Raw genomic sequence first — 12,989 nt, forward strand, 5'->3', positions numbered from 1 at the left:
GTGCTAGCTTTAATATGGATAGAGCCATAGTGCTAGCTTTAATATGGATAGAGCCATAGTGCTAGCTTTAATATGGATAGAGCCATAGTGCTAGCTTTAATATGGATAGAGCCATAGTGTTAGCTTTAATATGGATGGAGCCATAGTGTTAGCTTTAATATGGATAGAGCCATAGTGCTAGCTTTAATATGGATAGAGCCATAGTGTTAGCTTTAATATGGATAGAGCCATAGTGCTAGCTTTAATATGGATAGAGCCATAGTGTTAGCTTTAATATGGATAGAGCCATAGTGCTAGCTTTAATATGGATGGAGCCATAGTGCTAGCTTTAATATGGATGGAGTCATAGTGCTAGCTTTAATATGGATGGAGTCATAGTGCTAGCTTTAATATGGATAGAGCCATAGTGCTAGCTTTAATATGGATGAAGCCATAATTATTTGATAAAACTATTCTTTTTCCAGAGCTGTCAGACAAATACTGTTGACACCATCACATTAACAGTATAGTATTATATGTATTGTGTAAATGTGTGGTGTAACTATAGAGCTAAACCTTGAAAGTGGCCTTTAATAATGCGTTGCTTTTGATTTTTGATCTTACACGAGATGTTAGTATCAGTCACAATTTTGTAATTAGAAATATCCTGAATTTTACTTCATTGCAACGTAAGTTGTTATTTACATTTTGTAAGTGTTTAATGGACAGCAAGAATACTGAATACCAAAGGGAAACGCCATTCCAGGAAATAAAGTCATTTTCATAAACTATGGCTTCTGGAGAGACATTTCATGATTTTACATCACCTACAATTACTAGCGATTTCAGCAAAACATCGAGTTGATTTTGCGCCTTTATGGGGTATCGTTGCTATGGGCTATTTTGTATCGTGGGAGTCAGTAGAAATAACACTATGTTTGTTCTTTTACAGAAAAGTTACCATGGCAATTAGGAACACAACAGTTTGACTGCATGACTAAGTGAAAGTAAGTGTAAAACCATCCTGGTGGTTTACATCTTCAGGGACATGTGAATGCACTAATCAGGGGCAGGGGTAACACTGAGGTCATGACAGTGGCTAATTAATTCAAATCATACAAGTATGAAAATGTGTATTTGTTTGTCTTTGTCTGTGAAGATGTGTGTCTGTGTGTCTCTGTGTGTATGCGTGTCTGTGTTATTGTACATGTCTGATAACAAATACATAATATACTGTTATATACATGTGTATGAGAAATCAAACTATTTCTTTTTGTGTGTGTTTTGTTTGTTCAAATGTTGAAGAAATGTAGTGCAGAAATAATATTATATTATTAAGTACTTCACCAATAAGAACCATGAATGCTACTGTTAAGACAACCCAATTTGTCTTTCACACAACAAATTTAACAATCACATTTCATACCATTCACTTGCTACTATTACAAATCTATGCATTGTTTCAAAAGGACCAATTCAAAAACAATGTTGGCAATTCTAAATTTCACAAATGTCAAAATTGTTTTCATAAAACCTTGTATACTAGTGAGCATTGCCTGATGATTGAAGGAACTAACGTCTGAGCATACAAATCAGAGAGAATTGTGGGATATTCTGCTTACTGTGCAATGTTCACTTTGTTGGTATGAAATACGATTTTACTCTATTTGTAGCTGTTTTGTGAAAGACATATTTATGTTGCATCTTGTCAGTGAAAACTCATGATTGTTATAGAAAATTGTGAATAATAGTACATAATTGTCAAATTACAATGACAATGACAAGACGAAGGATGTTGTAAGGAATCAGTGATTTGGAAAATGTATGCATGTGTAACTGGATCACTGAACAGCCATATTGAATTTCACCCATTGCATGTAAACCTCCAAGTCTGTTCTGCTTCCAGACACAATTCATTCTTTCTACATATTACTAATAAACTACAAAAAAAACCTTGCCATATTGTTGTCAGAAATTCGATTTTTACAAAAAAATATTTGATAATTTTTATCTTATTGTGTAACAGGTTTCAGAAATATTCCATAAAATAAATTGATTCAGATCAAGACGAATGAAAACAAAGATGGCTTCTATGAGTGAAATCAAAGATGGCTGCCACGAGTGAAATCAAAGATGGCTGCCGTGAGTGAAATCAAAGATGGCTGCCATGAGTGAAGTGGATAAGTCCAGTCAGTCCATCAGCCACACTGCAGTTAAAAGCAAAAAGCTCTATTAGTACTGAAAGATGACGTCACTCACTGTTTTCAAATGTAATTATTCATTTATCATTAAATCTATCTCACCAATATTGCTTGTGTTACTCTTAATTTTGTGATAAATGGTACTGATGTCCATGATCAAGTTAAAGTGTTGTGACTTCTTAATTTCTTGTGGTGTAGAAAGATATAATTGTACTGAATTATACTGAATAAAATGGTTGTCAGAAAAACAAAAGATTATTTAGTGCTGCCAGTAGGAGTGCTGTTCAAAAGAACTTTTTGTTGTGTACACAGCTTGTTGTTTACTGAATTTGATTGATATGGACATATTCTGGTTATCAGAAAAAACAAAAGATTTTTAGTTATGCCACTAGGAGTGCTGTTCAAAACAACTTTTTGTTGTGTAGACATGAAGTTGTACTGAATTAAATAAGGACATATTCTGATTATAAGAAAGACAAAACATTTTTTCGTTATGCCAGAGAAGTTCACTAAAAAAGACTGCAAGGTATTTAACTGAAATACGGCCTATTGCATTGACTATCTCTGCAGAAAATTCATATTTTTGTAATAACTGCTTGTCATAACAATTACTTACATAATTCTTGAGTTGAAATTGTGGACACAATCAGTTCATAACAGTCTTAATGACAAATCAGTAAATACATTTCAAATAAAATAAGGACATCATCAGGCAAGCAAAGCAGTCTACCTCTAAGGTTAGTGAGTTAGAGGGTCACAACATTGCAACACAACCACTCTCTTGCTATGATTGGTTCTTCGGGGACCATGTGATGAGGAGTCCCTCTAACAACCTAAAAAATGCAGCTCACCTTAGAGGACTGTTAGAAACGGGTGGAGAATGTGACATTGGTTGAGATACAGACCGTGACATGATGGTGTGAGGGCGCAGTCTTCCAGTACTGGGACTGCTACGAGCTTGGCTTCCCAGCGTTCGTGATCTTGACTTGCTTGGACTGCAAAGAATTAACACAGAAGATAAAAAACTATGGTTAAACACATAATTTTCAAGTTGACTACCTGGAATGTGTACAGATTTTAAAACCAATGTGGTCTTACCATCAAAGAATAGACAAAGATGGAAGAAGTATGAAAAGACAAGAAAAATGTAGGTTAAGATAATGAAACAAGTAGGTTTTCAAATATCTATATTTTTAGAATGACTCAATTAGTCATAAATATTATGAGAAAAGTGATCTTGTACCTGTGTAGTAAAGTGCAATTTGAGTGAGTGAGTGAGTGAGTGAGTGAGTGAGTGAGTGAGTGAGTGAGTGAGTGAATGAGCAAAGTTGAAATAAACAAACAAACAAATGATGAAAATAAAAAGAATGTGTAAATAGGTCAATGTGTGTAAAGAAACAGCAACCAAACAAACCTTAAAAGAAAACTGTATAACTGTTTGACACTCTACATTTTAATTGTATGAAACAAAGTAACAAACAAACAAACAAACAAACACACTAATTTAAATATCGATTTTGCCACTGATCATATCCCCTGTGATGCAACTGAAGGGTAAATAAAATGCTAACTACTAAAATGACATGTAATCCGTGTTTGTAGACTACTTCTGTAACAAATGTTCATATTGTACATGACTGATATTCGGCCATATTTACACCATCTTGCATGGTTTCACTGACCCGATATCGTCTAAACCCCAATGTGTACAGTGCTAGGAGAATTGCATTATGGGAAATGATCAGTATGGCAGTGTCAGGTTAGAGGTTAAAGGTCAAAGTTTGAGGAATTTAGAGTTATAAATATGGTTAGTAGCAAACTATCATATGTCCTTAGCACAATTCTACAGCTTTAGCAAAGCTATGCATGTTTTTTACAGCAGAGCAAAATGTGATGTCAATGTGCTTTATAAAAGCAATCAAGATTAACATGTTCAATCATTTCTGATTGGTGAACAAGCATAGAAAGTCATCTATGATTGGTTAAAACAGGGCGCAAGTTGTTATTTCTGATTGGCTAAGCACAGCTAGCAAGTTTAATGATTGGTTCTGACTCATGGAATGCACTATTCAAATTAGTGAGAATTGTATAGGTCCAAACTTTCAGAGATTTCAATTCAATATACATTGAGGATATGAGATTTGATAGCAAATCATTGCCATGGTAACAAGCTGTACAATAGAGCTAGAACATCTCAAAGTCTGATGTAATCTACATTTATTCAATCTAATATTCTCGACAGCAGTGATGTCATGTTTATGTACCACATCAATATGTTTGTAGATGGCCAAGTAAACTGGGTTGGCCAGTCCAGGTTTTGGACAGATATTCTTCATTCATTTTTGTCACTACTTTTTTAGCTTGTATTCACAGGCCTAGAGCCTGATTCAAACAATAAATAAAAATAAATTAAGCCTGATATCTGAATTTTGAAAAAAAAATTGCAACAATCTTCTGAGAATATTGTTCTTACATTACAAAACTGACTCATTATGAAACAATCAATTGTCATATTTGTATCTCAGAGGCGTTATAGAGAGTAAAAGGTTTTCAGTAAAATTTAAATACCCAGATATCCTGCTGTCGAGAATATATCAACACACCACAGTATTCATGATATCATAATAATCAGGAAAAATGAGGCAAAATAAACATTTTGGTACACCAACAGCAATTAGTATCCAAATCTTGGTAGTTTAGCTAAACTTTACAATGCATTCAAAAAGCAAGCTACACACGTGAGTTGGGGTCAAAGGTCAAATTTGAACATAAATTTATGCAAAAGAAAAAAACTAACAAAATAAATATTTGGGATGAAAAATTTCAAAGCAATTTCTGTGAATCTAGAAAAAAAAGATGAAAGTTGAAAGAGGAAAACCAAGACTCAACCTGAAAAATGGGAAAACAAATTGCCAAAATATGTGTAGTGTAACTGGCTATTTTGGGTCATGAGTAATTATGTGACCTGTGACCTGCTAGAAGTAGTAGTAAAAGTCACACAAGTGCCATGTAATTGGTTGCTGTGGGTCACACAGTGGTCATGTGACTAAAAATATAACAAACCTGTCAGGACGATTGCTGCGATAATGTTTGTCGCCTTCACTGCTTGTCCGTGGTCGAAATCTACTTCCAAGTTTGAATATACTGAATAGAAAGGAAGGAACATAATAACAGCCATCGGAACGCATGCTAATTATTCAACCAATAACTAGTGGTTTTATGTGGTGGTATGTAGTGGTTGCTAGGCAACATGTAAGTATGTTAATCCACATCATGCAAATCAGTCATGTCAGCTAGTTAGCTGTTGCTATGATACCACTGCATGCCAACAAACAAGTCTACTTGGAGTATAGTAAGACAACAATGCAACATAAAGAATGCACTACAGAATTGTCATTTTAAGAACAGATATGGAGTCCCAGAAAAATTAATAACAAGTCTTGATAATAAAACAGAAGTTAAGGAGGCTCAATACCAACTCTAGCAAGGGATTATGAAGTCTCAATACCAATGCAAGATAGAGAGGTTAGGCACTCTCAATAATGACAATACTACAGGAGGTTAGGCACTCTCAATTATGACAATACTACAGGAGGTTAGGCACTCTCAATGTAAAGTCTAGCCAGGTAAGTAAGGGAATTTCAATACTTCAGCAGTTAGGATTTGTCATTACTAACACCAACTTCACAAGTTAGGGAGTAAAATTACAATTCAAACCAGATAAGTTAGGGAGTCTCAACCAACACCAAATCTTATTACTAATATCAGCTTTTGAAGTTACAAGGTCCTTAAACCACCACAAACTTGAAAAGTTAGGGAGGCTTAATACAACTCTTGCTAGAGAAGTTAGGGAGTCTTAATACAACTCTAGTTAGAGACGTTTGGGAGTCTTCATACAACAATAACTAGAGAAGTTAGGGAGTCTTAATACAACTATATCTAGAGAAGTTAGGGAGTCTTAGTATAACTCTAGCTGGAGAAGTTAGGGAGTCTCAAAACCAAAGTTTGCTACCCAAGTTAGGGAACCTTTATCATGTCTTGTGGGTAGAATTATGGAGCCCCAAAACCAACCCCTGCTGGAAGGTCAGGAAAAGTTTAAAATTATCAACAGTATGAACCAAAAGGAGCAAATTGTTTGATATAGAGAGGGAAAATAAAATGTTTTAAAATTGTTTGAGCCCACCTTTTAAAGGATATTTATTTGATGGTGAGAAAAAAACAAGAGAGTAAGAAATATAGAGTACAAAAATAATAACATCAAAACAAATTGTATGAAATAGTCACCTTAAGCCAGCCATCTTGGCTCGAATTTGACCTTCGCCCTCACTGCAAGTCCGAGGTCTTAGCATATCGTAGAATAAATTGTTGGGAATACAATTACTATAGTAACTACATTATGGCTGTACTACAGCAAGGCATACATGTACTATATTTAATGCACTATAAAAGCAAGCATCATGCATGTATAACTTATTGTGTCATCTTTCTTGTATTCATACTGGATAATTCTTTAAACATATCAGTGACTGTCTCCCAAGAAGAAGGCAGCCACCCTTCATGGGGGGTCAGTGTTATAATACATATCAACGAGACCTTTCTAACTTATTAAAGTTTGGATTAAATGCAAGTCTACACATAGATTCATAGATTCATTCTGACTTCAGGCCTATCTGGCCTCTACTGTCAGCTCTCTGCTAACATCTTATCATAAAGTTTAAATGACATACAAGCACATATAAACCTACAAAAAGAATTTCTTTCCCTAAAATTAAAATAAGCATCTTTTTAAGTCTCAATTTATCACCATAGTAACCACTGTATTTGTTGTTTGTAGACATCATGTGTAGTATGTAGCTAGCAATATATGAAAAGTTCATGTTAATGTAACAGTTTGGCTGACAGAGATAAATCTACATAAGACTCACCATTAGTTACCATAGTAACCATGTAATAAGCCATAAGACTACACCATGTGATGCACAACATGGTAATTTCAGATTGTTTAAATATATCATAACAAGATATGAAAACTTTCATTATGTATAGCTATTTTTGTAATTTCAGAATTCTGTCAAGCGTTTGGATACTGCCAAATTAGAGCTACCTCTATACAATAATACAAACTTAAGGTGCCTTCAAAGAAATCTATGAACTTAGGGTGGTCACATTCTTGAAGCATAGAGAGAGAAAACACTTTCATTTCTCACTGGATATACACTTTGGTTGCCATGGAATTTCATTAGATATACATTTTGGTTGTCATGGAGTTTCATTAGATATACATTTTGGTTGCTATGGAGGATGATATCATCAAGCTAAAATGTCTTTTTTCATGTCAATGAACTTTTGAAGTGAAAATATATAATGTTAACAAATATTTAAGTTGAACTGTTCTGTGCATCTTTTCCTTTTGTGTCATTTACATGTAAATTACTATGTTAATATAACTTGATTTAATGAATTGTGCTACTGTTTGTGATACCTGTAATAGCAACTCATGCTAGAGGGTCAAAATAGAACAAGGAGGACTTATCTTCACATCTATCTATAGTAATATATGTGTAATGCAATGTATCAATGTATCAACTAAGAAATTTGATGTTTGTTATTTTTACAATACCTAGGTGGAGGGGGGGTAGTAAAATTCCATTTCAGGTACTGAGAATTGGAATCAGTCAATATACACTATCCATAAATTGATGTATGAAAATGGACTAATGAAATAGACATACAGATTATACACATGAAATGATTAACAATGTATGAAGCTGACAAATAAATATCAGGTGTACAGAACAGTACAGCCCTAAAGAACTCAAAATTACTGGCTTACAAACATGGTTGGTATAAACCACTAACATCCAGGAATACAGAACAGACAGACCCAAAGAAATTAAAATTACTGGCTTACAAACATGGTTGGTACAAACCACTAACATCCAGGAATACAGAACAGACAGACCCAAAGAAATTAAAATTACTGGCTTACAAACATGGTTGGTACAAACCACTAACATCATGGAATACAGAACAGACAGACCCAAAGAAATTAAAATTACTGGCTTACAAACATGGTTGGTACAAACCACTAACATCATGGAATACAGAACAGATAGACGACATGGTTATATGAGGAAATTAAAGTACATGACATTGACAACAAACAAATGAACAGTATAGGTCCAAGTAACACCACCTTTATGACTGAAAACACACAAAATCAAGTGACAACATAAAACGTGAAAACTCCAATTACCAACACAAAACTACAGAAAATAAACATTAAACTGAGCATTTTAACATAAACAGGACTACATTTAAAAAGTAACAATAATAATAATCATTAATAATTTCATTTGGGAAGACATCAAATTGTCTATCCAGCCTTCTGATGATAAGTTTTTATACTATACATTCCTAGCAAGGGATGTACACTATTGAAGGAACAAGTAAACTACAGTAGTGCGCCCTCAACAGCACAGTTCAGAATTTCAGTATTTTACCAGTGAAAAGTATAAAGACATAGTGAGGCAAGCCAATCTTTCAGACAATTTGTACACCTTATCACAAGATATAAAAATATATAATTTTATATATTAATGACCACTGTAAAATCTAAAAATGTGTTACGGAAACTTGTCTGGACAGGTGATAGAGTTTACAAGTAAATGTACTGCAACAAAATGCTCAAATGAATCTTGAACACAGAGAACTGATAACGGAGAATGTTTCCATCCAGGATAGGAGACCCAAACTGGTTTATCATAGATGCTATATACATGAGAACATTACAATCATCTCTAAATATAGACAGGCAGTACTCTTCACCATCTGTCTGGGACAATATATTAAGTCATCTATACATAAACCAAGCACTTCACATTCATGAAGGACTTGGATTGAAAGCTTTTTTTAAGCATTTCGGTTCAGTTCAAAGTTTAACTTCATTTGTAAAAAAAAAAAATGTTTTCTTTGGACAAGATGAACATTTTGGACTTATATATTGTTGCAATGAAATGAAATGAACCAATAGTTTGTAAAGTGAGCATAGCACTGGTCATGGCAGATCATTTGATTCAATAAAATGGTCATATGGATGAGGATTTGGAAGGTATTTTGTACTTTTAATTTATAGAACAACGATACTACTCCTTCCTACTTGAAAATCAAAGTGAAACAACATAGACCAAGTCTGTGGTTGTAACTCAAAACATTACAAAAAGATAAAATATGTGTAAAAAGTTTGTCCCATTTATTAATCTTTGCAATTTATTAACTTACCAACAAGAATTTTGCCTATGTTGTTTCACGTTGATTTTTCAAGTAGGAAGCCATGATAACATTGTTCTACAAATTAAAAATCCAAAATAAATTCCAACTCCTCATCCATATGGCTGCTTTGAAGTCTCACCATAATTTATAACACAAAAAAACAGAAGACGGTGATCTTGTAGTTTTTCTAAGGATGACTAAGTTTAACAAATCATCACTTTTGACTTTAAAATGGCACTCAGATTTAAACCACTTACATCAGAAGTACCCATAGACACTGTGTCATATTTATAGCAACAGCCAACAAAATGTAGTTAAAATAACAATTATGACATTTAGGGGGGCAACAACTATGCCATTCAGCGGGGCAACAACTATGCCATTCAGGGGTACAACAACTATGCCATTGTGGGGGATACCTTTCTAGCCATTCACATTCTCCTTATATATTTGTTTATTTCATAGCTGTGTGTTAGTTTGCACTTCATGCGCTATGTGCAGCATTGCAACAGTATAACTAACATCTATATAACAATCCAACACTAACCTGCCAGGACTACGATCTCCTCGGATGTCTTCCTTACTCCCTGTAGTTGTCCGGGAATGTGCCGGCATACTGTCGCATCTTGTACGACCAAGTCTACTAGCCATAGCTGGCATGCTGCCAGGTGTACCTGGAGTGCCTGGTCGTCGCGGTACAGATATTGCATTCACCACATCAGGATTAGATGCACCTGTACTGCGACTGCGAGGGCGCATGTCATCATCTAGTTGACTCATGTTCCTCATAGCACTGTGAACAGATTATAAAGGGAATAACTGAATTGGTAAGAATTTTTAGAAAGACTTTTATTTTACATTTTGAAATACGCTGGCATATGCATGGTGCATTGTGTGTATGTGTGTGTGTGTGTGTGTGTGTGTGTGTGTGTGTGTGTGTGTATTTCTATGTATGCATGCATGCACACACACACACACACACACACACACACACACACACACACACACACACACACACACACACACACACACACACACACACACACATGCACGCATGCACATACGTATGTGCCTCACGGACTTGAATCTTTGAAGGTGCTGCATAATGTGAATTATTATAACTACAAACAGTTGCTACCCAAAAATTTGATCACATTTTAAGTGACTAACCTTGTCGTACCTTTGAGCTTTGATATGTTAGGCTATTGTCAAAAAACAACCTATGATACTTTATTTTCCCTCAAGTTAAGTGGTTGATTTTAATATCTTTATTTTCCCTCAAGTTAAGTGGTTGATTTTAATATCTTTATTTTCCCTCAAGTTAAGTGGTTGATTTTAATATCTTTATTTTCCCTCAAGTTTAAGTGGTTGATTTTAATATCTTTATTTTCCCTCAAGTTATGTGGTTGATTTTAATATCTTTATTTTCCCTCAAGTTAAGTGGTTGATTTTAATATCTTTATTTTCCCTCAAGTTAAGTGGTTGATTTTAATATCTTTATTTTCCCTCAAGTTATGTGGTTGATTTTAATATCTTTATTTTCCCTCAAGTTAAGTGGTTGATTTTAGTATGCCTTCATCTATCATTCTCATGTACTACATGCACTTATCATTAATGTCTAATTACATCAAGACTTAAAACTGCATCCAGTGAAAAGCACAGACCTACACTTGTGCAATATTACATCAACCACAGGATGTTTACCATTGTTTACTATAGTTTCCATGGTTTCCTATATAGTCATTATTTGACTGAACAGCTACTCTGAATTATCTCTATTTGCGTTGTTTCCGTTGATATCAAAAGTTACCATGATTGTAATTATCTCTTTATCTTTCACTGCATACATCTATCAAATATAACGCTATAGATCACACTGATGAAATTCTCTGTTTGATGTTAAACTAAAAATCTAGCTAACACAGCATGATAACAATCTGATCAATATAAATTATTGATCAGATTGGGTGTGATTGACTTTTATTTCAATATAAATCCAGATGTTTGAGATAAAGGAGAAGTGATAGAATATAAGATACAATAGTGTTTTCTATCAAACCACCCACTCTCTCATACACTCAATCTCATACTGACTAATATCTAAAACTGTATATATATCCATGATGTAATGCATACATGTATGTATGTTATCATCCATGGAGGCTTTGGTTGAAAGTTAATTGTCCTCAATTATATACATGTTTGTCCTCTCCCTTCAATCTCCCCTCATTTTCACCCCTTCTCTCTCATCTGTCTCTGTCTCTCACCCTCTCCTTTGCTTTGTCTGTCTGTCTGTCTGTCTGTCTGTCTGTCTGTCTGTCTGTCTGTCTGTCTGTCTCTCTGTTTCTATCTGTCTGTCTCTGTCTATCTGTCTGTCTCTGTCTTGTCTGTCTCTTTTTCTATCTGTCTGTCTATCTGTCTGTCTCTCTGTCTGTTTCTGTCTGTATGTCTGTCTGTCTGTCTCTATCTGTCTGTCTCTGTTTCTATCTGTCTGTTTGTCTCTCTGTCTGTCTGTCTCTATCTCTGTTGCTATCTGTCTATCTGTCCCTGTCCTCCGTATTTCTCCTTGATCAAACTAAATAAATAGGCACCTAGACACATCTTACAGACCACATCTATGGCCTTGAAACAAAAATAGAAAACTATAATTTTTTAAGACAAACACATTGATTTATAGATTTCTACATCTGAGCATACAATCTGACAATCTATATACTTTCTAGTAATAATAACAAATGGATTCCTTAAAAGCTGCAAGGTTTTTTTTTACATATTTTATCAATTGCACAAGATAACTAGGGTACAGTGAACCTCTCACAAAGAACTTAACAGGTAAACATGTTCCTTTTTTTCATCTTTCTGGAGAAAGCTACATTTTCAAGGCTACATCAAGCTATTGAGAACAAATATTGCATCCCTGGCCAGATATATGATTTGCAAACTTTAGAATTATGACTCATAATACATATAAAACTCAACTGAATACATAAATATGTATGCACGCACTCAAGCATCCCCCCTCCCACACACACACACACACACACACACACACACACACACACACACACACACACACACACACACACACACAAACACAAACACACACACATACATACATACATACATACACACACAACCTACACACACACACACACACACACACACACACAAACATCACACAATACAAAAACACTAAAAATAGTGAATATCAGTAAATATTGGATACTGTTCATTATAAACCATATATTAAAACCATTTTGTGAGACAACGCTCAAAATTGCTTCGATTTAAACACACTTAAAGTTCTTACTTGAGGATAGATTCATGCATATTTTGAGCTATAAGAGTATCTTCTACCAACATCCATAGTTCCCCAGCACCAGTCATGGCTGATCTTCCAACCTCCATGAAGAAGAAACAATCAGAATGGCCACAACGTCTTACACTGCTCAGCTGTGAAATATACAGTGTATTAATATAAGACATTCATTGTACAGGATTGAGATGTCCACTATCAAATCTTTGAGTTGTCATATC

At 34.6% G+C, this 12,989-nt stretch overlaps 1 protein-coding gene across 3 annotated transcripts in view; it reads right to left on the minus strand.

Annotated features, from left to right (window-relative positions):
- The window catches only part of LOC144444509 (uncharacterized), a 64,242-nt gene that overhangs the window by 19,205 nt on the left and 32,048 nt on the right, over window positions 1–12,989 (minus strand). For 2 of the 3 annotated variants that reach the window (XR_013481847.1, XM_078133947.1), the window contains exons 4-7: window positions 12,763–12,905; window positions 10,000–10,245; window positions 5,244–5,324; window positions 3,032–3,175 (exon numbers count right to left, since the gene is read on the minus strand). Coding sequence is in view for 2 of the 3 variants with exons in the window: in XM_078133947.1 (XP_077990073.1) it covers window positions 3,032–3,175; window positions 5,244–5,324; window positions 10,000–10,245; window positions 12,763–12,905 (614 nt within the window). In the remaining variant the exon portion in view is untranslated. The remainder of the gene's footprint in view (window positions 1–3,031; window positions 3,176–5,243; window positions 5,325–9,999; window positions 10,246–12,762; window positions 12,906–12,989) is intronic. The other variant, XM_078133948.1, reaches the window with a different exon arrangement.

This window comes from Glandiceps talaboti, chromosome 13, assembly GCF_964340395.1.
Source record: "Glandiceps talaboti chromosome 13, keGlaTala1.1, whole genome shotgun sequence".
Taxonomy (NCBI): Eukaryota; Metazoa; Hemichordata; class Enteropneusta; family Spengelidae; genus Glandiceps; species Glandiceps talaboti.